The sequence below is a fragment of the Salvelinus fontinalis genome, chromosome 6, assembly GCF_029448725.1.
Source record: "Salvelinus fontinalis isolate EN_2023a chromosome 6, ASM2944872v1, whole genome shotgun sequence".
Lineage (NCBI taxonomy): Eukaryota > Metazoa > Chordata > Actinopteri > Salmoniformes > Salmonidae > Salvelinus > Salvelinus fontinalis.
In genome coordinates this window covers 51,758,654-51,785,343 of record NC_074670.1, presented here as the reverse complement: position 1 = coordinate 51,785,343, position 26,690 = coordinate 51,758,654, and the positions used below count along the sequence as shown (strand labels likewise).

At 44.3% G+C, this 26,690-nt stretch overlaps 3 protein-coding genes across 5 annotated transcripts; all 3 read right to left on the bottom strand.

The window, feature by feature from the left end:
* Positions 1–6,827, bottom strand: LOC129858081 (ETS-related transcription factor Elf-2-like). Of its 2 annotated transcripts, none has more exons than XM_055927018.1 (9): positions 6,492–6,827; positions 5,735–5,818; positions 5,210–5,432; positions 4,171–4,284; positions 3,853–3,969; positions 3,629–3,718; positions 3,283–3,475; positions 2,770–2,994; positions 1–2,560 (listed from the first exon to the last, which is right to left on the bottom strand). In XM_055927018.1, the coding sequence occupies exons 2-9, from the start codon at positions 5,807–5,809 to the stop codon at positions 1,810–1,812; spliced, it is 1,788 nt and encodes a 595-aa protein (XP_055782993.1). In that variant the 5' UTR covers positions 5,810–5,818; positions 6,492–6,827; the 3' UTR covers positions 1–1,809. The 2 variants fall into 2 exon arrangements, with proteins under 2 accessions (XP_055782993.1, XP_055782994.1); XM_055927019.1 differs by having other exon boundaries at positions 4,171–4,281; positions 6,492–6,826.
* A 354-nt stretch (positions 6,828–7,181) lies between these two features.
* Positions 7,182–10,993, bottom strand: LOC129858631 (coiled-coil domain-containing protein 8-like). Its single transcript, XM_055927940.1, has 3 exons — positions 9,943–10,993; positions 9,126–9,174; positions 7,182–8,870 (listed from the first exon to the last, which is right to left on the bottom strand). The coding sequence occupies exons 1-2, from the start codon at positions 10,991–10,993 to the stop codon at positions 9,155–9,157; spliced, it is 1,071 nt and encodes a 356-aa protein (XP_055783915.1). The 3' UTR covers positions 7,182–8,870; positions 9,126–9,154.
* A 4,436-nt stretch (positions 10,994–15,429) lies between these two features.
* Positions 15,430–26,411, bottom strand: LOC129858080 (protein MGARP-like). 2 transcript variants are annotated; one of them, XM_055927016.1, is made up of 5 exons: positions 26,145–26,411; positions 23,188–23,288; positions 22,856–22,961; positions 21,715–21,735; positions 15,430–17,064 (listed from the first exon to the last, which is right to left on the bottom strand). In XM_055927016.1, the coding sequence occupies exons 1-5, from the start codon at positions 26,218–26,220 to the stop codon at positions 16,658–16,660; spliced, it is 711 nt and encodes a 236-aa protein (XP_055782991.1). In that variant the 5' UTR covers positions 26,221–26,411; the 3' UTR covers positions 15,430–16,657. The 2 variants fall into 2 exon arrangements, with proteins under 2 accessions (XP_055782991.1, XP_055782992.1); XM_055927017.1 differs by lacking the exon at positions 15,430–17,064 and adding an exon at positions 17,664–17,921 and having other exon boundaries at positions 26,145–26,399.
* Positions 26,412–26,690: the final 279 nt, after the last annotated feature.

The following is a 26,690-nucleotide window of genomic DNA, read 5'->3' as shown; positions in this document are numbered from 1 at the left end:
TTTCAATTCATGTTTGTTTTTTTATAATACATACTTCAGTAAAATCTACATCAATACACTTTGAGAGTACATGAAAATAGCATATGCTTCAAATGTGGGAATATACCATCTGGATCTGTCTTTTCTTAACACAAACATCTTTTCGCTCCCTTTTCTGAACAGTAAAAAATATATATAATAACACAAAAAAAAACATTGAGTGTGGAGGGACAGTGCTGTGGAGGACTAAACTACTTTCCATAGCCAGATGATGGGAACCAACCAGTCAGAGGAAAACCCAAAGATTTCAACTACGAGACAAAAGAACTACACTTGCATTGAACTTAGAATACATTGTACGTAACCTGCTGCAGAGTATCAAAAAGTTTACACAAATCTTTCAGGCTTCCTTTATATTATGTTTTTGATTAAAAGAAGCATGTTCAATGTACAATCTAAGGCTTGCCCATCGTTTGAGATCCAAAGAGCTTCTAAACCATGTACACTCTCCTACATATTTATCTGGACAGCGAAGCTAAAACGTTTAATTTGTCTCTATACTCCAGCATTTAAAATTTGAGATCAAATGTTTCATATGAGGGGACCATTCAGAATGTCACCTGTTATTTGAGGGTATTTTCCTACATATCTGTTTTACTGTTAAATGAAAACACTAGTCCATTTGAAGGTATAAGTATTTAATATACATAAGTGAATTTGTCTAAAGTAATCAAAAGTTTAGTGTTTGGTTCCATAATCCTGGAATGCAATGACTACATCAAGCGTGCGACTACAAACTTGTTGGATGCATTTGCAGTTTGTTTTGGTTGTGTTTCAGAGTATGTTGTGCCCAACAGAAATGGTAAATAATAGTGTCATTTTGGAGTCACAAACAAAATAAATTGAATATGTTTCTGAACACTTCTACATTAAATGTGGATGCTACCATAATTACTGATAATCTTGAATGAACTGTGAATAATGACAAGTTAGAGGCACAAAGATCATACCCCCAAGAAAGGCTAACCTCCCACCACTTTCTTGGGGGTGTGATATTTATGCCTCTAACTCGCACTCTCTCACTTATTCACGATCATCCGTAATCTTGGTAGCGTCCAGATTAATGTAGAAGTGTTTAGAAACATTCTGTAATATTTCAATTAAAAGTGACTCCAAAATGACAATACATTATTTACTATTCATTTCTATTGGACATAAAATTCTGAAACACAGCCAAAGCAAACTGCAAATGCAGAATCACAAGCTTGATATCACTGCGTGCTAGGAATATGGGACCAAATACTAAACTTTTGACTACTTTAATACTTATACTAGTGAATTTGTCCAAATATGTATAACACCTTCAAGTAGGGGGACTAGATACATAAAGTGATTTAATTTCTAAACGGTGAAAAAGATATTCATGAAAATACCCTCAAATAAAAAAGGTGACATTCTGTACAGTCACCTCACAAGAAATAATTAATCAAATCCAAAATGCTGGAGTATAAAGCTAAATTAAAAGTTTTAGCTTCACTGTCCAAATCAATACGTAGGAGAGTGTAGCTATGTATACAAAGTCCCTTTATCCTCTCATCTCTTTTCCTGGTTTTCTGATGTGGAGGGAGGGATGACACCGCAGCTCCAGTTTGAAGACTAGCTCCTTGGTAACTAGGAGCTCCATAGCTGAGTTTCAGTTCAGAGCTCTCCTCCTCTGTATGGTCCTACAGCTCCACTGCCCAGTGATTGGAGGATGGGAAGGGAAGACTCCACTTCAAAACACAGGGTCAATATGGAGTCAAGTAGCTGTCGGGCCCCTTGGCCTCGAGTTCAAGATTCAGGGTCCACTGGGTTCTGTGCCGACTCCGAGTCAGAGGGGTCTTCCGGGCTAGACTGGGGGAGCTCCGTGCTCACTGAAGGGGTGGACTCTGGGAGGGCTGTGTGGGGTGAGATGGCTTCTTTTCCAGGGTGTGTAGAGGGGGTAGGTACAGGGATTGTGATTGTGATGGTGGTGGAGGGAGGGAGCTGTGGTTTACCTACAGGGGAGGCGACAGGTGGCTGCTGGGTCACAGTCACAGGCTTTGCCAGTATGAGTGGAGGGGCTGGTTTAGCCTGCACCAGCTGGGTGACTGGTTTAGCCTGCACCAGCTGGGTGACTGGTTTAGCCTGCACCAGCTGGGTGACTGGTTTAGCCTGCACCAGCTGGGTGACTGGTTTAGCCTGCACCAGCTGGGTGACTGGTTTAGCCTGCACCAGCTGGGTGACTGGTTTAGCCTGCACCAGCTGGGTGACTGGTTTAGCCTGTATGAGCTGAGCTAGCTGGCCTGAGAGCTGGGCTGAAAGGTTGCCCTGCGTAAGCTGAGCTAGCTGGGCCGCCGGGATGGTGATGATGGTGATCTTCTCTCCGCTCTTGACCCCGGCGGGCATCATGGCGGGCAGGGTCTGGATCACCAGCTTGGGCCCGCCAGCGTGGGCGTTGCCCAGGGTGATGGGAGCCTGGGTGGTGAAGATGGTGGAGGAGTTGAGGGTCATCTGACCCAGTGTCGTCGTCATGACCATGGGCATGGCCAAACGCATGGTCCTGTACATAAGACAGAAACAAAGATGTAACTACTTCACCGTGCATTTGGATGAAAATGGACACGGACAGAATCACACATGCATGTTCTCTCTTATGTCTGCTGCCCTTAACACCTTTTCAAATAAATACCACAGATTTTCACCTGGGGGGAAAAAAGTGCTACAAAAATGTATGAATTATTTCATGACTTCTCCAATCATGCCTCTCACCTGTTGCCAGACGAGGTCGGTATGACGGTGACGTAGCTCTGCTGTGTCTGGGTGGAGGTGGCAGGGTCAATAATCAGTGTCTGGTGGTGCTCAGAGGGTTCCCCCTCCTCTCCCTCCTCCTCCCCGTCATCGTCGATCACCCTGATGTTCTTGGGCATGTCTTTAAACTGGTAGGCTAGCCTCTGGCCCGCCACCTTGGCTAGGATCCCCCTCTGGTAGTAATACCTGGACAGGAACAACCGTACCAGGCAGACTACTGCACTTACACTGACAATAGTTGCAGAAATACACTCAGTTTACCTAACCTAAGAAGTGTCATACCGTTGCATGCATTTTAAAAGGAGAACTTAAGGGTTAAATGCCTGCATTTTAAACAGACACAAATCAAAAATGGCATTACTCATTCCTTAGCATAAAAATAGTACAGATATATTGGGTCAACAGTAAGCCTTACACACTAACTATAGTGAGGAATTGGCTATCCAATATAGTAGAATGGTATCCCATAGTTACCTGAGTGCCCTGCCCATGGTTTCATAGTTCATGTCAGGTTTGTTCTTGTGTTTGCCCCACAGCTTGGACACGGCCTTGGAGTCAACCAGCTTGAAGATGCCCTTGTCCCGCTGCATCCACTTGATGTATCTGGGACAGGTGTTCTTATCCTGGAGGAGATCCAACAGGAACTCCCATAGGTAGGTGGTGCTCCCTGGAGGACGGAGGGAGAGAGAAGACCAACGTCATTCATACAGAGGATCGCTCACACTACTGAAGGGATATGGTCCCATCTTGAGTTGCTCTACGTAGAGAAGAATCCCTTCATGGGCTTGACAAACCCTAGCCCTCGCTGTGTGTGTGGTACCTTTGCCCTCTCTGGGTCTCTGCCTGATCCCCAGGTCATTGTTGCCGTTGGTATCAGGCTGAGGCTGTTGTGTCTTCGGCTTCCGTCCCCCTGCAAGGAAACCAACCAAACATAACTTCGTACATTTGATATAATATACAACTTAACTTTTAATACTGGGTTGCACACAGTGACCAACACAGAGACAGATGGTAAGAACACATTTGGTTGTGTCTGAGGCAGACCTTTTTTCTTCTTGGCAGACGGAGGCTCATAGTCGGGGGGTATAGGGAAGCTGTCCTCCTCTATGGGCTCACACTCCGTAGACACCTCCACCACCGTCTCCATCATCACGTCCTCCACTGAGACACATACAGACAACAGTTCATTATTACAGCCACAGAGCAGTGTGAAGATTCAACTCAGACTGCTAAATGGTAACAAAAACTTTGTGGTAGAACGAACTTTGCCACATTTTACGCTCATGTTTTTCAGCCGACATCATGGCCCGCCACCCACTTATAATGCCTGGCCCCCGGCAAGGCCAATGGAGGAGGGGTTACCTGTGTTGTTGCGGTCTCCATGGAAACTGCTGGGGGAGTCCATGTGAAGAAGGGCCTCGGCCGCCTCGAAGGTCTTATCAAAGCACACCATGCCCCCGTGTGACGACACCTCTACTACGACAACACAGGAGACAGGGGGGTAGGTTAAAGGAGTGGCGAAAATACATTTGACATTTCAATTCAATGTAATGTTCGTTCAATTACTTTGTTTCAATCAGTATTCAACCGTATGTTCCTATGCCTGGGGCCCTACAGCAGCAGATACCACAGACGTTCACTCTTGGAAGCAGTTAGCTGGGCAAGATGGATGTTTCCTTTCAAGAAATAATGAGAGGTTAGGCTAAGTTAACCTGTACTTTTGGGACACTGATAGTAAACCGTGTAGCCTTTATCCTTGTAGCGTTGGAGAAAAGGAGTGATGTAGCCTGTACCAGCTATCACCCTACGTCTTCTATTTCCCCACTCTTTATCTCACTCATTCACAATCCTCCCCCATTCCACGTTTGGTTGTGCATAGTAACTACTGGCTACAGAAGATCTATCTTGAGGATGGTCATTGGTCAACATCCAATAAAGCTGCCCCCTCCCTCAAACCTCAATGACTTCTGTCACTCTTCCAATGGGCTCAGTTCATACACCACTAGATGTCCTTCTTGAGATGGTCCTAGAAGAAAATAATACTCCTGATATATTGGAAAGTCTAAAATCCAATTTATGCTTGTTCAGGCAATGCGATGCAGAGGCTCTGTACGTAGGGTGTGACAATTGCGGAGCCTCCGGAGGCCAACTCGAGCACCGTACCGCATCGTTGTGCACCTCCCAAATTTTGTAACAATGCAGAGGGCTCCGTACAGCTCCGCATGGACATGTTTGGTTTGACGATAGGTGAGTGTGGGAGGGCCAGTACAGGGGCTAGAGCCTTTTACACCCACACTCCTCTAAAGCAATCACTCAATCAAAAACACTATCCAAACCCTCTAACTGTATAAAAAATTAAAAAAAATAGCACTGTCCAATCCTGCACCACCCTCCCTCTCACCTGTCTCCACTACCTCTGTGACCACCTCCTGCTCGTCACCCACGTCTTGCATCAGGTAGGTCCCGTCGTCATAGACCAGCACCTGGGCAGCGTAGCACTGCTCCAACTGGGCACTGGGCACCTCTTCCACAACCACAGCAGGATACTCCTCCCCATCCTCCCCTATTACAGTCTCCACCATCTCCTGCACCACCTCCCCCTCCTCATCGAGGTTCTCCTCACTCTGGAGAAAGAACAGAGACACATTGAAGGAAGCGCAAGCTGAAACGTACATCATGTGTTTTGTGTATTTGAACATTTGTTGAATAATTTCTAATAAATCGGGATAACAGAGACGCCATGGTCCCGAGAAAAACATGTCATTCATTGGTTCACTTCACAATATTATTAATGTCAATGAGATATTTATATCAGCCCTGGCCCAGGTGCTTTAAGCTTGGAATGGGCTTGTGTGTGGCACTGGTAGTGCAAGTATAACACCTTTTAAACATTGCATAGGGAAGGTTAGGACCGTTTATCTCTTACTTGCTCAGTCTCTTCCATGACAGTGACGTACTCCACCATATTCCCTCCACCGTCTGCCACCACAACAGAGGTCATCACTCATTCCTATGGAAATAAAACAGGTAATCAGAGCCAGCCTCTTCCCCAACCACAGTCCATCACAGACTAGGAACAGTTCTGTATTGGGCCCTGATTCCTGAAGTATGCACTAGCGTACTCATCACAGCTAACGGAGAAACGAAACTAGCTAGCTTACACTGCAACAGTAACAAGAACAAACGTCAATTTAGCTAAAATTGACCATGTTCAGCAATAGACCTGAGGAAACTCTACACACTCTGTAGAACGCGATAGTTGCTTTTTGCGCATCACGTTCACAAGCACTTCACGTTCACAAGCGTGACCCCAATGTTTACATCATTTGTGCAGTATCTAGGTTGTAGCTACATTAGCCAGCTAGCTAGTAACGTTAGCAAACTAGCTAACTATAGGTTCTACATTGTAGCTTTAATGTACATTGACTGGTAGATAGGTGTGTTCCAAGTTGTGTTGTCAGAGCGATGACACGTTAAGTTAACTTGCCGAACTAACTACTACACAGGAAATGTTTAATAATATTTTTGTTCGTTTGTCAGCGGCGAACATAGTTCGCTTGTTAGCTACATAGTTAGCAGCGCCAGCTAGCTACGGTTGGCTGTCATATGGCCATCCTTGCCCGTTGAACACCACAGATCCAATCATGTTATTACATATAATTTGGCAAAATAACGTTCCTTACCTCTTATGTTGCTTGTCCTGCAGTCGATAACTTCAAGATAGGTCTAGCTCTGTAAGCTAGCTGGCTAGCCAAATTGACCAGGCCGACGTCGACGCGCTCCTTAATTTGAATACTCTCAAGTGTTTGCAAGCACAATATTTCAGCCAAATAGCTTGCTATGTGCTCTTAGGTTGATTTTCACCGACAAACAATACTGAAATGCTGTATATTGCATTTGTTTTAAGTTAGTCCTATTTTACAGGATGTGTCGATCTCACTACTTTCCTGCGCGCCGTCTCTTTGCTGAGGGAAGTCGGGCCAACCTTCTGTAGCCCGCTAGCGAATGACACATTGGCCACGATGACGTCAGAGAATCGCGCTACTATCCCCTGGCAGTGGACCCATCAAAAACTGGCCATGACGTTACAAAAAGTCATCGATGAATAAATTATTTCAGACACACTTCTGTAAATAGAAATGGCTGCATGAATACATCCTTTGTGATTGCTGGATAACTGCCTGAGTATTTCACCATTTTAACTATATATATATACACATATATATATATATATATAGTAGCAATGAGGTTTTTGGCTTTTATTATGACAACGATAGTGAATGCTCATATATAGGACATAATTTGTCATGGTGTATTTTCAATAGCAGAGAGGTTTCAAAGTTGACACACACACAAAAAATAAAGCAGTAGACAAAACTGAAATATTCCTTTATTTCAGAAAAACAGCAATGTTTCAAATAGTCACAGTTTGTAGCCCATGCTAGGCCAGATATACAGTGTGAAGCCATCCACTCACAGGACAAGCCACTATATGGCCCATTCAAACCCTGCCTGCAAACATTCGGACAAACACACTGAATTATCACACTCCTTAATTAGGAATTATCCTACATTCACTTCTTATCAACGGTCTCGGTACCGTTTCAAATATGGCTAACATATCAAAAATAAAATATAATGTGAGGAAAGTGAGAAGAGAACTAGTCCTACTACAAATATGTAGAGTATGTCTACAGTGAAAGCCTTGTATGGCCTGCTGATTATTTTAACTGGTTCTGACAAAGTTATGAACATGTATTTATGAATCTAAACTAACTAGAAAATCATCTAATTTGAAAAGCAGAAACAAACTTTAAAAACACTTACTGAGCCATATCAAGCGCTGAATTAACGTATGCCACCACACAAGCCTGACTGCAGAGTTTTTTTAAATTCTGCTTTCATATGGTAACAAGCACAACACTCAACTGTTTATACCAGCCTAGGAAAACACTCAAATCATGGCTTTTCCTATTTCAGATACAGCTTTTCACCACAATAAGCTATAGAGGGTCCCTTAAATAAATGGACTATCTAACAGCTGTGTATTCAATAGCCATGGTGCTGAGAAGAGAAAGGCTCTACAACAGAGGGGGAGGGAGAAAGTAAAAAGAGAGAGGAAAATGTCTGCCTTATGAAATCTTGAAGAGCAACATCATGGACTACAAGCTGGTGGATCACAAGCTGGAGGAATACTACTGAGGTGGTAAGGTAACCTAATTGATCTGGTCTCCCAAAAACAAGTCAGTGACTCGGAAATAGAGTGATTTCCAAAAGCAGTCTGATCGCACTCCCTTTGAGTTAAATACTTGTGATGTTCACATTGGAATCAGCCCAAAGAGTTAAAACATGAGGATAGTTAAATAATGCTGGTCACATTCCTACCCGGCCATGAGGCAATTGCTGGCTGAGCATCAGATGTGTAGTATTGCCTTGGATGGTGAGAATCAGAAAACACCATTGGAGTGAGTCTAGTGTGAGGTTTCTTGGGTGAAGTAAACTATGACATACTATGCTGTGAGAGTATCTTTAGCCTTCACAGCTGCAACCATACTGAAAACTAAGAAAATAGAACTCCCATTGAGAGAAAGACAGTCTCCTTTTAAAGGTTGTGCAGATGAACCAGTAGTAAACTCCCAGGTGTTTTGTGACTGTGCGCATCTAAAAAGGTGAGAAGAGTAATGTATTGTACTATATGACTGACTATCTGCAGTGTCACAGGTTCGGTTGTGAAGCCTATATAGATGGACCATTTCTAAACGGCTCCGATGTGATACAATAGGAAGATGTACCTCTTCTTGGAAAAGGTGGAGTACATTAGACTGTACATTGACTGTACATTAGACTGTACATTTCCTCTTCTTGGAAAAGGTGGAGTACATTAGAATAAAGACAATTCCCTGATGCAAGACGGGAGAAAAGTTTTATACTACAGATAAAAATCAAGGGTAGACTGTCAGGGGTTAGGGGTCAAAGTGTGTGGAAGGGTTAAAGTGTGGGGGAAGGCACATCCCCATGTCTTCCTCAGGGTTGATATATCATCCAGGGGCTCCAAGTGCTTACTGTGATGAATAGAAAGAGAAGAAAAGGTACATGAAAACACATGGCATCAAGACTGGTGCATGACAGACCAGACAGAAAAAGTAATATAAACAAGTATGCATCTAATCACCAAGGAAAAACACTATCGTTTTAGGTTACACTATGCCCAAAAAGGAAAATGTTCCTTGTGTATTGCAATCTAACCTAAACCTGTGTAGTGTTTTCCCCTGGTGAATAGATGCCTACTTAGAGAAGTGACTACAGAAGTTCAATACCTGTCAGTTGGTTCAACTGCATCTGCATCCTAAGCAGCCGTCGCTTGCCCTGAAGACCAAGGTGGTGAGATCACATTAGATCACAATACTCTGAATAACACTGAAATGGCAGTAGCCTTTCAATCTAGGTTGCAAAATGTGAGATACCGATACAGGATCTTAAATTTGATCACCCGGGTGTTGCAGGACAAAAAACTGCAAAGCAGGAAATGCAAGCGTGTAGTCTATTAAAAGGTTTAAAAAAGGCTTCTGAAGTTTGTAATTTCTTCTTAAACATTTCAGACTTAATTTGCCCCAACTAAAAATGTATCAACCCCTACCAAAAATGTCCATGAATTATAATCCACATAATTCAAATTTCCGGTTGCTGCAGGATTATTTTCCTGCTGTGAGAAACGGGTCAAGTTAAGATCCTACCTCTGTACAACTACGTGTACTAGTATGACTGGTCGCATCTATGGTAATATTTAGCTCAAATAGATCATTTTCAACAAAATCCTGAATGCCTGTGCATATATAAAGAGTGTCAGTACAATTTTTTTAATATAATCTACTCATCCAACTGATCAGACATTTTTTTTTACACCTTTATTTAACTAGGCAAGTCAGTTAAGAACAAATTCTTATTTTCAATGACGGCTTAGGAACAGTGGATTAATTGCCTTGTTCAGGGGCAGAACGACATATTTTTACCTTGTCAGCTCGGGGATTCGATCTTGCAACCTTTCAGTTCCTAGTCCAACGCTCTAACCACTAGGCTACCTGCCGCTAGGCTAGGCTACCTGATCAGTTGAGTCCTGTTGATTTGTCAAATTACCTGTTACCTCAGCAGCAGGGGCCTCGTCTTCGTCTGGGATAATCCTGCCGGTCATGGGGCCAACCCCCAGGACTTTGGGCCTCTTGTCTGACTTGCTCGCTCCCTCCAGCACCACGACAATGTACTCCTTAGCAGCTGGCGCCTCTTCCACCGCAGGTGCAGCGTCTGCCTCCACCGCAGGTGCAGCGTCTGCCTCCACCGCAGGTGCAGCGTCTGCCTCCACCGCAGGTGCAGCGTCTGCCTCCACCGCAGGTGCAGCGTCTGCCTCCACCGCAGGTGCAGCGTCTGCCTCCACCGCAGGTGCAGCGTCTGCCTCCACCGCAGGTGCAGCGTCTGCCTCCACCGCAGGTGCAGCGTCTGCCTCCACCGCAGGTGCAGCGTCTGCCTCCACCGCAGGTGCAGCGTCTGCCTCCACCGCAGGTGCAGCGTCTGCCTCCACCGCAGGTGCAGCGTCTGCCTCCACCGCAGGTGCAGCGTCTGCCTCCACCGCAGGTGCAGCGTCTGCCTCCACCGCAGGTGCAGCGTCTGCCTCCACCGCAGGTGCAGCGTCTGCCTCCACCGCAGGTGCAGCGTCTGCCTCCACCGCAGGTGCAGCGTCTGCCTCCACCGCAGGTGCAGCGTCTGCCTCCACCGCAGGTGCAGCGTCTGCCTCCACCGCAGGTGCAGCGTCTGCCTCCACCGCAGGTGCAGCGTCTGCCTCCACCGCAGGTGCAGCGTCTGCCTCCACCGCAGGTGCAGCGTCTGCCTCCACCGCAGGTGCAGCGTCTGCCTCCACCGCAGGTGCAGCGTCTGCCTCCACCGCAGGTGCAGGGTCTGCCTCCACCGCAGGTGCAGGGTCTGCCTCCACCGCATGTGCAGGGTCTCCCTCCACAATCTCTGCTGCGGCAGCCTCAATTGGAGCTTCTTCGACTGCAGTAGGAGCCTCTTCTATGGGTGCGGCCTCGACTGGTGCGGCTTCTTCTGCAGCTGGGGCCTCCACGGAGGCAGCCTCCTTGACTTCTAAAACTACTTCAGCGACTGTTGTCACCGCCAAAGCAGAGGCTGCTGCCATAGTGACTGGTGCCACTGAAAAACAAAACCAAGCGCCGATACATCACTCACACTCATGTTACAAAAAGACTCAATATCTCCAACTCAATCAACATACAGTGCATTCGGAAAGTATTCAGACAACTCAACTTTTTCCACATTGTTACGTTACAGCCAAATTCCAAAATTGGTTAAATAAATAAAAATCCTCAATCAACACACACAAAAACACACACAATGACAAAGCGAAGACAGGTTTTTTGAAATTAGCAAATATATTAAAAATACAAAACAAATACATAAGTATTCAGACCCTTTGCTATGAGACTCGAAATTGAGCTCAGGTGCATCCTGTTTTCATTGATCATCCTTGAGGTGTTTCTACAACTTGGAGTCCACCTGTGGTAAAATAAATTGATTGGACATGATTTGGAAAGGTACACACCTGTCTATATAGGTCCCACAGTTGACAGTACATGTCAGAGCAAAAGCCAAGCCATGAGGTCTAAGGAATTGTCTGTAGAACTCCGAGACAGGATTGTGTCGAGGCAGAGATCTGGGAAAGGGTACCAAACAATCGGGGGAGAAGGGCCTTGGTCAGGGAGGTGACCAAGAACCCGATGGTCACTCTGATAGAACTCCAGAGTTCCTCTGTGGCGATTGGAGAACCTTCCAGAAGGACAACCATCTCTGCAGCACTCCACCAATCAGGCCTTTATGGTAGAGTGGCCAGACGGAAGCCACTAATCAAGAAAAGGCACAAGGAGTTTGCCACAAGCACCTAAAGGACTCTCAGACCATGAGAAACAAGATTCTCTGGTCTGAAGAAACCAAGATTGAACTCTTTGGCCTAAATGCCAAGTGTCACATCTGGAGGAAACCAGGCACCGCTCATCACCTGGCCAATACCATCCCTACAGTGAAGCATGGCGGCAGCATCATGTTGTGGGATGTTTTTCAGTGGCATGGACTGGGAGACTAGTCAGGATCGAGGGAAAGATGAATGGTGTAAAGTACAGAGAGATCCTTGATGAAAACCTGCCCCAAAGCGCTCAGACTGGGGCGAAGGTTCACCTTCCAACAGGACAACAACCTTAAGCAAAAAGCCAAGACAACGCTGGAGTGGCTTCAGGACAAGTCTCTGATTGTCTTTGAGTGGCCTAGCCAGAGTCTGGACTTGAACATCTCTGGAACGACCTGAAAATAGCTTGCAGCGACGCAACCCATCCAACCTGACAGAGCTTGAGAGGATCTGCAGAGAAGAATGGGAGAAACTCCCCAAATACAGTTGTCTTATTCTCTGTAATACAGAGTACATTGTCGTGGTGCTGGAGGGAGAGAGCAAGTCAGACAAGAGGCCCAAAGTCCTGGGGGTTGGCCCCATGACCGGAAGTTGTAGCGTCATACCCAACAAGACAAGGCTATAATCGCTGCCAAAGGTACTTCAACAAAGTACTGAGTCAAGGGTCTAACTACTTACAGTACCAGTCAAAGGTTTTGACACACCTAGTAATTTCAGGGGTTTTCTTTATTTTTTAAATATTTTCTACATTGTAGAATAATAGTGAAGACATCAAAACTATGAAATAACATATGGCATCATGTAGTAACCAAAATGTTATTTCAGATTCTTCAAAGTAGCCAACCTTTGCCTTGATGACAGCTTTGCACACTCTTGGCATTCTCTCAACCAGCTTCATGAGGAATGCAACAGTCTTGAAGGAGTTCCCACATATGCTGAGCACTTGTTGGCTGCTTTTCCTTCACTCTGCGATCCAACTCATCACAAACCCTTCCATTTGGGTTGAGGTCGGATGATTGTGGAGGCCAGGTCATCTAGTGCAGCACTCCATCACTCTCCATGGTCCAATAGCCTTTACATAGCCTGGAGATGTATTTTGGGTCATTGTCCTGTTGAAAAACAAATGATAGTCCCACTAAGTGCAAAACAGATGGGCTGGCTTATCGCTGCAGAATGATGTGGTAGCAATGCTGGTTACTAGTGTCACCAGTAAAGCACCCCCACGCCGCCCCCTCCATGCTTTACGGTGGGAACTACACATGAGGAGATCATCCGTTCACTTACTCTGCGTCTCACAAAGACACGGCGGTTGGAACCAAAAATCTCAAATTTGGACTCATCAGACCAAAGAACAGATTTCCACCGGTCTAATGCCCACCGGTCTATTGCTCGTGTTTCTTGGCCCAAGCAAGTCTCTTCTTCGTAGTGGTTTCTTTGCAGCAATTTGACCATGAAGGCTTGATTCACACAGTCTCCTCTGAACAGTTGATGTTGAGATGTGTCTGTTACTTGAATTGTGTAAAACATTTATTTGTGCTGCAATATGAGGTGCAGTCAACTCTAATGAACTTATCCTCTGCAGCAGAGGTAACTCTGGATCTTCTTTTCCTGTGGCGGTCCTCGTGAGAGCCACTTTCATCAAAGTGCTTGATGGTTATTGTGACTGCTCTTGAAGTCTTGAAATGTTCTGGATTGACTGAACTTCATGTCTTAAAGTAATGATGGACTGTCCTTTCTCTTTTCTTATTTGAGCATTTAAGAAATTTCACAAATTGACTTTTAACTAGGCACACCTGTTAATTGAAATGCATTCCAGGTGACTACCTCATGAAGCTGGTTGAGAGAATGCCAAAAGTGTGCAAAGCTGTCTTCAAGGCAAAGGGTGGCTACTTTGAAGAATCTCAAATCTATTTTGATTGTTTCACACTTTTTGGGTTACTACATGATTTCATGTGTTATTTCATAGTTGATGTCTTCACTTTTATTCTACAAAGTAGGAAATAGGAAAAATAAAGAAAAACCCTGGAATGAGTAGGTGCGTCCAAACTTTTGACTGGTACTGTATGTAAATGTGATATTTCAGTTTATTTTTTAATACATTTGCAAACATTTCTAAACCTGTTTTTAAATCATGGGGTAGTGTCTAGATTATTATTTTTTTTAAATCAATTTCAGAATAAGGCTGTAACATAACAAAATGTATAATAAGTCACTGTACCACACTCACCCAATGTGATGCGTTGGGCGACCGAGAAAAACAGAAGCAGTTAGCCCCCCGACACAAACTACTGCAGCATAAATACTGGAGGCTGAGACAGGAGGGATCGGGAGACACTGTGGCCCCATCCGATGATACTCCCGGACAGGGCCAAACAGGCAGGATATAACCCCACCCACTTTGCCAAAGCACAGCCCCCACACCACTAGAGGGATATCTTCAACCACCAACTTACCATCCTGAGGCAAGGCCGAGTATAGCCCACAAAGATCTCCACCACTGCACAACCCAAGTCGGGCGCCAACCCAGACAGGAAGACCACGTCAGTGACTCAACCCACTCAAGTGAAGCACCCCTCCTAGGGACGGCATGGGGGGCACATTTTTGGTGAATAATGCAAAGCAGAAATGCATTTGACCAATGCAGGCTAGCAGACAATGGAAAGAATGTACCCACCAGAACACTGAGTGACCGCAGGAGAATGGGTGGTGTTGAGTGGGTTAGGATGGAGCCTACAGCTGCAGAATTTCAACCCCTACACAGTGGAGGCTGGTGGGAGGAGCTATAGGACAGGCTCATTTTAAGGTCCGAATGGCATGAATGGGATGGTTTCAAACATATGACTCCATTCCATTGAGCCAGTCCTGCTATAGCACCTCCAACCAGCAGTGGCATGGGTGCAGATAGCAGGCATAGCAAAGAAAGGCATAGCAGTGTACCACTACATCGTTCCATTGAGCAGATGAGGGTACAGGAAGTGATGAAGGAAGTTTCTGGAATAGCAGTTAACTGAGCATAAATATTCCACATACAGTGCATGTATACAGTGCATGTATGCAGCACAAAATGCCTTGTAAGAATAGAAGTGTGAATGAGTCATTTCTAATGTGAATACAGACATTAAAATAGTGTATCAGAATATACATGTAAAAACCATACTTTTGCATGTTGTCCACCACCCTTTATAAAAAGAGGCCACCTCAAATGAAATGCCTTCCTGCCAAATATCACAAAGGCACACACACACACACACCAAATGAGATAATGGTTTGATTCGAAACACATTGGTCTTGACATATTTTCACAACTAGGGAGATTCTGATTTGTGTGCTGGTCTAAAGTAAATCATTTGTCGACTCGTGGGGCAACAGTGCAGAGATGAATTAACTCGTGTCAGTGTGGTGGATTTATCCCCAGGTCCTTAATGGTAAAACTATAGTATATTAAAATATATTATAGCGTTTGGTTAAAGGTGTTTGATATTTACGCAATTATCACATTTATAACATTCTGAAGGCAGATTGTCTCGTCATTTTTCCTTGTGATGGAAACCATTGTTTTGGAAAGACACTGGTTTTCTGCAGCCGAAAGCCCTACAAGCGTAGCGGTAATAGCGCAAGCAAACCAAAACCAGACAAATTAAACACGGGAGGGGATCTTTCCAGTTTCTCAATACTTTTATTGTTTGGCTCGATGAAATCCCATTACACAACTACTCACTGCGTTAACCAGTTTTTAAAAAAAGAGCGAAATCTGAATGACCACATGGTTGAGTTCATCAAGTTAACTTTACAAGGTCATTCCCTCAAAGTTCCAGTTTTACAGTGAAGAATAAAACACACGGCAACAGTTTGTTGTGTTACAGTAGGGTTGTCTGTACTAGCAGAAGCTATCACACGGCTGCATGAGATGTGCAGCGGGTTAGGTTAAACAAAAGCTTTTATCATTACGTCGGCATGTACCAACTCAGTGATATCTGGCAGAGAAGCATATTAAAAGAGGCTTAAAAAGTACAGTAAATGTAATATCTCCCAAATAAACCCCGAGCAGTAGTGATTGGTTAGCCGTCGACTGGGCGTACACATTACAAACAAAATAATCAAATGGCTCATTTGAGGTGTTTTCCTGTGTGGTTGCATGCGGCGGCGGGCCTCTGAGGCAAGGCAGGTGAGAGGTTAAAGATTGTTGATACGCTAGGTCAGTGGAGATCGTAAACAGAATGGTGAAAGATGAGTGGGCAATGTTTGAGAGGAAGGGAGAAGGGTGAAAAGGTAGTTTGGAGAGAGAAGTGATTTGCAGCTGTGTATTTTTATCCTTACTGTAATGATACAAGGTTGAAACCATTACATCCTTAACTGTGCAAGAGATAGCATTGATGACATCACTGCCACTTTCTAAAGGGTCTCACTGTGGCGATCTGCTGTTCTGATTGGATAGGGAATTCAAGAAAAAACAGCCTCAGCAGCGAAAGCTTTTTAGTGCCTTTACCATCTCCAGGAATCACAACAACTATACTGTACACAGCCAGGAGAGACTGAACTACATAAAGTAATCAAACCCCACAAAGTCTGGAAGCTTCTAGTGTGAAGGGGGGAAATAACAATATTCTACTCAGTCTTCTCACTTTAACTTAATCAGTCATATCATTAATTACACCTCTGCCATCTATATAAACTCTAATAAATAAAATGTGTTCTTTCCAGAGAAGAACCTTTACATCTGAGGAGTCAAGCTCTAAAGTGTTTTTTGGAAAAGGTGGGATCAGTTTTAAGTGGTACTGTATTATATGGTGTGGGTAAATAGTGCACACCTAACCTTCCTCTAGTTGCTTGTCTATCAGTGTGTATGTGTGTTGGGCTGGTGGTGAAGGACAGTGTACGCGCCCGTTACTCCGCAGTAACAGCAGCCTCGGGAGCTACCTCCTCCTGTGCGGCCGTACCATTGCTCTCTGGCTCTGCCACAGCAACTGCTTCCTCGGCGATGGCGGGCACGGCAATGGCCTCTGCAGCATCCTCCACGGCCTCGGCCACTATGACCACTTCCTCTGCTGCCGCCTCTACTTCCTTGGCCACCTCAACGACCTCTTCAGCGACCTCGGCGACAGCCTCTGCGATCTCCTCCACCACAGTCTCTGCTTCTACTACGGCCACTTCCTCTACTGCTGCCTCCACAGCAGGTTCTTCAGAGACTGCCTCGGCCTCTTCAGCAGGTTCTGCTACGTTTTCCGCTTCCACAGCCTCTTCAGCTGCAGCCTCCTCTGCTTCCTCCTCTCCATCGGCTACTGCTTCCTCACCTGAAACAGGAGGGAGGGAGAAATGTATAAATCAGTAAAGATGGCATCGATCTTTGAAGGGCACCAACACCACACTGCCCGAGTAAGCCATGCTCTACAACACAATACTCAAAGAAATAAGTGGATTTACAGAGCATGTGAATTACCCTACATAACACCTACAATAACAGAATATTCACATAAAGTACAATTTCTAAGTTATATCTGATCATGTATAGCTCTGATCTAGTTCTGTATCCTGAGCTGCCGTGTGCACAACTACACACTCAATCATACACCACGTCACACATGCCCATGCCACTCCTCTTACCACACCTCCGGCTCATACCACACTCCACCTAGAAGGGGAAAACCCCAGCAGAGCAAATCACTGCAGAGGAGAATTCACTACAGAACCACATGCAAACCCAAAGACAGAACGGGAGGGAAAGAAGAATAAAAACGACAGAGGGAGGCAGGCAAAATGAAAGTGACATAGTGAAGGTAGACAGGGTCAGGTCAGAGGGTAGAGGGTGAGAGGATAAAGATGGCAAATCTTACCATCCAATCAAAGCTACCAGTACCTGGAAATTCCAACAATAACACAGAGACAACCAAGGTGGTTTGTGCACATTTAATTTTAAAATGTACCCATTAACATTAATCCATCCTGGAAGAGGCCACATACAAGAGTTCATCAAATCAAAAATGGGGAAATAAGAGAAGGGAGCATCCAGCAGAGAAACTTTCAGAAACAGACAATAGTTGAATGTATGGGACGTAGCAGGAAAGTAGAAGAGATTTCCCCCTTTTCAGATTCATCCAAACAGTCCAGTAGGCTATAAAGTCCCCTGACGTGTAGGCAATTTACTTTTACACTGAAAAGAGTAAAAATAGGAGCGTTAGCGGAAAGGGAGGAAGAGAACCTTTAACCAAAATAACTTTAAAATCAGATAAAAATTTCACCATTATAGAAAATTCAAGTTCAACATCCAAAAATATGATAATCAATTCCCTACGCGATTCTCTTGCTTGTGCAATGCACTGATAATGCTAACAGTGCGTTAGCATTCTAGGTGCATAACCCCCTTAAGGGCGCACTAAGATGACATCACCTCTTGTCTCTGTTTGGTAGCGAATAAAGAGCTTCTAATAAAGAGGTACAGGTTTTAAAGAAGAGGTAAGGGGAGACAGAGGATTAAAAGTGAAAGAGAAGGGGGACACATGTTTTGAGAGGGATCGTCCAATAGGAAAAGAGTAGTGTCAAGGAGGGGGACCCCCTGTTCTGATTAACAGGTATTTCAGACAAAAGGATAGGTTAGGGTCAGATAGGAGAAGCTAGGTGGGGTGGGATCAGATCGGGAAAAAATGAGTATACTTTCAGAATCCAAAGGACCACCAACAAAATGTATATATGAAGTCATCAAAGAAACCAAAATATTTTGTGCAGGCAAACTCATTTCTGAACAGGTCCTTCCAAATATTACCATCAACAGTAGGTTTTACGCCAACCGGATGCTTATGTTCCCCTAACAATCTTTTCTGGCATTAACCAGGTTTCCAGCCAACTTTTTTATGCATGTACATGTCAGAATTCTTTTGACAGGCCTGATTGAAACAGCAAGTCTAAACTTTCCAAACGTCGACAAAACACGCTAGACAAGGTGGGATCTTTGTGTGTCTGTATAATTCATTTGAGAAATGGTGATAAATGCGCTTTTTTTATGAACACATATTGATATAATAACCATCATATCGAAGTAAACTTGGGAGTCACGCATGTCTACAAAGGGGGAGACACCCTAGACCTAAACTCCTACAGACCTGTATCTATCCTACCCTGCCTTTCTAAGGTCTTCAAAAGCCAAGTTAACAAACGGATCACCGAACATTTCAAATCCCACCGTACCTTCTCCGCTATGCAATCTGGTTTCCGAGCTGGTCATGGGTGCACCTCAGCCACGCTCAAGGTCCTAAACGATATCATAACCGCCATCGATAAGAGACAATACTGTGCAGCTGTATTCATCGACCTGCGAAGGCTTTCGACTCTGTCAATCACCACATTCTTATCGGCAGACTCCATAGCCTTGGTTTCTCAAATAACTTCCTCGCCTGGTTCACCAACTACTTCTCAGATAGAGTTCAGTGTGTCAAATCGGAGGGCCTGTTGTGCGAACCTCTGGCAGTCTCTATGGGGGTGATGCAGGTTTCAATTCTCGGGCCGACTCTTTTCTCTCTATACATCAATGATGTTGCTTTGCTGCTGGTGATTCTCTGAGCCACCTCTACGCAGACGACACCATTCTGTATACTTCCTTCTTTGGACACTGTGTTAACTAACCTCCAGACGAGCTTCAATGCCATACAACTCTCCTTCCGTGGCCTCCAACTGCTCTTAAATGCAAGTAAAACTAAATGCAAGTAAAACTAAATGCATGCTCTTCAACCAATCGCTGCCCGCCCGTCCAGCATCACTACTCTGGACAGTTCTGACTTAGAACATGTGGACAATTACAAATACCTAGGTGTCTGGTTAGACTGTACACTCTCCTTCCAGACTCACATTAAGCATCTCCAATCCAAAATTAAATCTGGAATCGGCTTCCTATTTCGCAACAAAGCACCCTTCACTCATGCTGCCAAACATCCTCGTAAAACTGACTAGCCTACCGATTTTTGATTTCGGCAATGTCATTTACAAAATAGCCTCCAACACTCTACTCAGCAAATTGGATGTAGTCTATCACAGTGCCATCGGTTTTGTCACCAAAGCCCCATATTCTACCCACCACTGCAACCTGTATGCTCTCGTTGGCTGGCCCTCACTTCATATTCGTTGCCAAACCCACTGGCTCCAGGTCATCTATAAGTCTTTGCTAGGTAAAGCCCCGCCTTATCTCAGCTCACTGGTCACCATAGCAGCACCCACCCGTAGCACGCGCTCCAGCAGGTATATTTCACTGGTCACCCCCAAAGCCAATTCCTCCTTTGGCCGCCTTTCCTTCCAGTTATCTGCTGCCAATGACTGGAACGAACTGCAAAAATCACTGAAGCTGGAGACCCATATCTCCCTCACTAACTTTAAGCACCAGCTGTCAGAGCAGCTCACAGATCACTTCAGCTGTACATAGCCCATCTGTAAATAGCCCATCCAACTACCTTATCCCCATACTGCTATTTATTTATTTTGCTCCTTTGCACCCCAGTATCTCTACTTGCACATTCATCTTCTGCACATCTATCACTCCAGTGTTTAATTGCTATATTGTAATTATTTCGCCACAATGGCCTATTATTGACTTACCCCCCTTAGCCTACCTCATTTGCACACACTGTATATAGACTTTTTCTATTGTATTATTGACTGTATGTTTGTTTATTCCATGTGTAACTCTGTGTTGTTGTTTGTTTCACACTGCTTTGCTTTATCTTGGCCAGGTCGCAGTTGTAAATGAGAACTTGTTCTCAACTAGCCTACCTGGTTAAATAAAGGTTAAATTAAAAAAAAATACAAATATAAAGTCCTCCCACTACAACTCGGGAAAGCATGCAGTTTATTAGGCTACAGATTAAATAAGTGATGAACTTCACAGGGTGGTGAAAGTGCAAGGTGATGACCTTGATGTTCCTTTCCAATAAATATTGAGGGTCTTATTCTGGTGACATGATGATTGATGCTAGGCTGCCGTTTCACAAATTAAAATAATCTTGCTCTATTGTCCATAATAATCTCATGTAGGCTATACCAGCACTGCATCTGCGAGCGGTTGGCTAGAGCACACATGCCAATACCAGAGTGGGAACATGTGCTATATATCACAACAACAAAAATCTGAAAATGCGATGGAAACCCATTTAACTTGTTTTCTATACATGGGAATTTAACCCATGGAAACATATGTGGTGGGAAAATCCTAATTGTATTTTTGCAGACTGTTGTGAACTGGATGGAAGCCTAGCTAATGACAGAAAGCCAAGACCAACTAAAGAAAACTCTAAGAGCAGAATCTGTTCTAGACCCGACATCTTATCTGGGTTTCAATTACAATAAACGAGTTAATCTCAAGACAGTTATCCTATTTACACTATGCTTTAACACATTAAAGACTAAAAAGGTTAAAAGCACTTGGAACTCGTTGCTGATCAATTCATTGACTGAAGATTGATCAGATGAGGCAAATGGCTCAGGCAGTTATTAACCAGAACAGGGAGACCTTCTAGCGTGGGTGTAAGAATCGATGTGATTGGTGCTCTGCAGTGAATAACCAATGAGGATTAAGGAACCCTACGATGAGTGGAGACGTCACTAATAACCATAAAGTAGATTATCGTGGCATTTCACAGCATTTTTTTTTATCACTGAAATGCAATACGTGAAGACTCCACCCATTTCTGAAACCACTCCTTTTCGCCAGCATTGGTTCTCAGAATGCGTTTTGTGAACGTGTCAAGAGGAAAACCTAGGTTTGTGAGTGTAACTATAGAGAAACAAATACATTTCAAGGCAATCAGTGAGAGAGAGTGAAAAAAAATCAAATCCATGCCAAGGTACACTTAGTCAGTCTAAAAACAAAGTTTCATTGGTCATTCAGAAAGAGTTATTTAACAGGCTGTGAGTTCTAAAAAATTAAGGACATTAGCTATTAAAAGCCACACATAGGAACTCACCCTCCTCTTCCTCATCCCTGCCTGGAAACAGACAGAAACGCATTGTCACAGGTTTACATGTGGATTATATGGAGTGTATAAATCGTGTACATATATGAATGAGGTTGTCTTAGTAGGCATGTCTGATCTGTACCCAGTTATGATTTATGATACAGACATGGTGGGTTTTATCTTTACACACTTGTATGAGCGTGACAGCCGTGCGCTTGTGTGATATCTGTGTAGTTGGGAGTTTATGGTTATGCTGTAGCCTGCCAAAGTAAACATCCATTACCACCGGACAACAAAAGGTACTGTAAATATACATCTTATCTCAACTGTTTATACAGCAGAAGTAGTCAATTAGGGACCTCTCCCAGTATCAATACCTAACTGCCTGGCCACTGTTGGATGACATAATAGCTGGTCATATAAATAGAATGGTATTGGACGGGAGTGTGTTTGTAGGAAGTGATTATGGCAAAAGTGAGAAGGAGTGATAGTGGGATGACTTGAGAGTGATATGCAGGGCTCCGACAGCTGCCTGGACAGCAATGACCAGAGAACGTGAGGGGGGGCCTGGCTGGCCCGCTTGGCTAAGAGTCAATGGTGGTCTGGCTAAACTACTGACTGCTTGTTATTGCAGCACAGAGTTGACTGGGCTGTCCCGTCTGTGTCAACAGTTATTAATACACTATGACAACGACAGGGGGGGGACGGAGACTATCAGTGTGTGTGTGAATTCTAATGAACTCAGCAGGCTGTCTACTGCAGCAGAAAGGCTCTCCCGGCGGGGGTGGAGGACCGAATAGCCAGGCTATAGTTTTAGGTGCGTGGTCACTCAGTGACATTCCTTGGTCGTAAGTAGAGGATTATCCAGGCCTGCTGTCCCACAAACCCTAGCTTGGCTCACATCTCTTTCTGCCTCACTTGACAGGACGGCCGTCGAGCTGCACTGCCAACCATGACTCATGAATAGAGAGAGCTGAGGCCACTGAACTGAGGGGGTGGGGGGGAGGGGGGTAACAGTCGTTAGACCCCATACCAAACAGGGTCTAATCCAATAAGCTGGGAGGTGAATGACACGAGGGGTTAGTTGAGGTTGTGAGGTAAAACGATGGGTGAGGTTGTGAGGTAAGACAATGGGTGAGGTGAGACTTACTCTTGGGGGGCCATGGTTTGGGAACCCACTCGGTCTTGGGACGAGCGTTGATATCCGCTATACGGTCGGTGAATCTGGCGTGGTCTGTGGTCACAGTGCTGTACGTCTGTTAGAAGAAACAAAAGATAATTTCAATGCTCAAAATAGTTACATATTTTCCTTTACCAATGAAACACATTATAAAAAACTTTAGCCATGTAACAGAATAAAAGAGCACATTATAAAGTTAAAGGTTTATGGAAAAAGGCCAGTCTGGTATTATTTTTCCCCCTATGAGCTATGTCATCTAAACTCAAACAGATCAAAGTAAAAATTGACAAGTGTAGACTCACATAGGCGACAGCTCCAGCAAAGGCCCCACCACACAGCAGGGCGTAGATGATGTTATCACCAGCACCACCGGGGAGCGACGACATCTGTCGCCGTGGCAGTACTACAAAAAATAAACAATAAAGGTCACCGGTTAGGTAAAGGACACCCGGCCTTCAGAGGTAATCAGGAAACACGGTAGATGTCACAGGATATTCAACATTTGATCTTGACCCCACAAGATTGGTTTAAAAAGATTACAATAGGATCGACCTAATGCAGTGAGAGGGAAGCATGAGGACAGAGGATTTCTTGAAGCATGATCCCTGGATTTTTATTGGATTAGGTGGAATGGGTTTAGGTGTCCAGGAATATGCCTGTCAGAGCTCATTTGACTCCAACTGAAAAACAGTGGTCGGCTGGTAGAACTCCAACCAGACTAACACTAGGCAAAAGGAATAAAGTGAAATAGGCTAGTGTAAAATAAAAGTTTAGTCGAATTCTAGCTAACGTAATTTTCCTAGAAGGTCAGTGCAATAGCAATATTCAAAAGCAGGTCAAATGACCCACCACCAATATTCATCTTTCTCCTGCAGCATAATTTTTATGATAATCAGCACAAGGGGGTGCTTTGTCATTTGACATAGTTCTTTCACTTTGACTGTGCTTTCCCGGAGTGCCATTACATCGGCAGAAAAAACAGTGTAGCCAGGCGCTTTGCTTACTTACACCAAGACTTTGACCAGAGTCAGCGTTTCCTCCTAATACTGCTGTAGGTCAGTGCCCTGCCCTCATGGCAGACAGGCACACAAACGCCATAGACACGGACAACAAAGATGGACAATCTTACACACACTTATAACACCACAAGCACGCACTTCTAGACGATTGTCTTTGTGACGGACACGCACAACCCACGAAGACAGACATGCATATACAGCTACCGTGCAGACAGACTTGCACAAGAACAGTGTTACAGCTTTGCCACGGTGAAAATAAAATGTGTCAAGTAGCTACAGTTGAGGACACAATGTACAGCAAGTCACTCCCTGGTTTCACTCGTACAGCAAACAAGCACACCCCAAACTAACAGGAGAGCCTGCAAGCCTTTCACAATGAGTGAGCAAATGTGGGGGACCAGTTATTTAGGCTCAAGTTAAGTTCAGTCTAGATTTTAGTCAAGACATAACTAGTCCCATTGGAAGAGCACCAGTAGGTTCTCCTTTCAAAAAGGTACACCCCGATGACAAAACAGGGTGTGTCACTGCAGGGGGATTTTAACCCTCAAAGTTCTCATCCCTGTAATCCAATCACTGTGGCCCTACCTCTGTAACAAGACTCTAGACCAGCTAATCTGTTCAACCCCCACTGCAGTCCCAGGGTTATAGTGGCGTGGGATTGTGATAGCACAAGTGGCCGTGGATCAATGTCATAGGATTAAGCTATGATACCCGCTCTGTGCCTAAGTACTGGTCAAGGGAGGGGAGTAGGCAGGAAGGGTCCCACTGCGATACCATGAGGCCCTTTTGTGCAAATCAGGGGCCAATGTTGCGTAATCTCCTAAAATGCCACCAATGGTGTTTGGCAGCAGGACATCAGACAAACTCATATTTGTGTGTGTGTGTGTGTGTGTGTGTGTGTGTGTGTGTGTGTGTGTGTCAGTGGGGAAAATGCTGGAGCAAAAGCTCAAGGCATGTCATGTTGCTATCGTTGCTTAGCCCTTGGGCCATTTCTAAGAGTAGCTAAACCAGTTTCTGCAGGGGCTACAGCAAAGAATGAGCAATGCCATGGTGCCAACAAATAGTGTGTAGATTCCACTGAAAGGTGAAGCAAAATAGTGTAAGATAAAGTACACAGGGAAACTAGGGGGGTTGATCATTTAGTATGTTTCTCTCTCAGAAGCTTACCTGTTAATAACTACCAAAATAAAAAGAAACACTTGATTGATACGAAGTATGTTGAAAACAGGTGTGGTTCCTGAGTTAATTAAGCAATTAACATCCCATCAACGCCCAGTTCTAGCTTATTTACGTGATTTTGGCAGTTACCTATAGTTGTCAGCACAGCATATGGTTGTCTGATTTCTTGAATCTATGCCTAGTGAAAGTATTTTATATTAAGGTTTAAAGCGGCGTCGAAATGCAGTGAGTTACCGTTGTCTGTTCAGAAGAATGCAAGTTCATTGGTGTGTGGTCCCGCAGAGGGCGCTGTATGGTGACTCGTGCTTTTGTCCGCAGTCCATACATTGAGACGCCCGTGACACGTTCTCTACCACGTGAGCAAAAGTAGGAACCATATCTATACCACCTCCGATTTAGATAAGGTCAAATATTAAGGATGTTTAATAACAAGGTTGTATAACCAGTTAATTGTTGCCTTCCAAGCTCGTGTTTCGTAACTACGGTTAAAATGTATCATATGCACACCTAGGCCATGCAATCGTCCTCGACAGAAAAGTGTCAAGTTGGCACCGACAAGGAAACAAAGTAATTCACGATTGGAGATGATTAAAGATTTGTTGGCACAGTCCACCACGGAGTCTGCATAGTAACAATTTCGTAACAAAATTACATGGTCACATCTCGTTTGGATAATTTGAGGTATTGGACATGGAGAACACGAGTTTCTCTTTAAAATGTGTGATGTAACTTAACGCTCCAATATCAAAATTAACCCAATGAAAAGATTTAGAGCATAATTGGCCAACATTCCAATTGACCTTCACGTTCCTTGTCCCGTAAAACAGGTGCCATCTTTCAAATTTGGGGTGAGAAGGTTTCAGTAAAGCCAAACCACATGTGAACAAAATGTTATATTCTGAAATGTACGCATATTCCTCTACCCATAGGCTACCCTTAGCCTATACATACAGAGGAAAGAAAAGCCAACAGGGATACAGTTGCCATCTTGTATCATGTAACGTTACAACTTTAATGTGGTAAGACTTCGCTATCATTTGAACCGATTTTGTCATACTCACCATCTCTAGATAACTGGTAGGCTGACTTCCTTGCCAAATGCCCACATCTTTGCCAGGCCGTTCTGCAGAGAAACATCGCTATGCGCTATCCAAAAACTACCGGAGGAATGCAGCGTGCGCCGAAGCGAGGGAGGGCAGAATGAATGGCTGGAGATGACAGGGTGTGCGAGCCTGTGATGAACGAAGCAGAGCCCTATCTCACTTGCGCTTAGCACTGGATGTGTGGTAGTGGTGGTAACTTCGCGAACGAGTCGGCTCTAAGAGCCGGCTTATGTAGGTGAACGTTGGGAGCCGGGTCGCATATCAGAAGAGCCGAATCTATTCATAAAAATATAAAACAATTAAGATATGAATAATCAAAATATTTATAGAATAAACTAATATATTGGCTAAAACGATTGCCACCGATTTCCAGCCATTTTCGATCGTGGAGGACAGAGGTTTTAGAAAATATAGCAATAGTCTAAATCCAATGTACACAATTCCAAGCAGGAAAACCCTCTCAAAATCACTTATTCCACAACTGTACGAGAGCACACAGGCTTC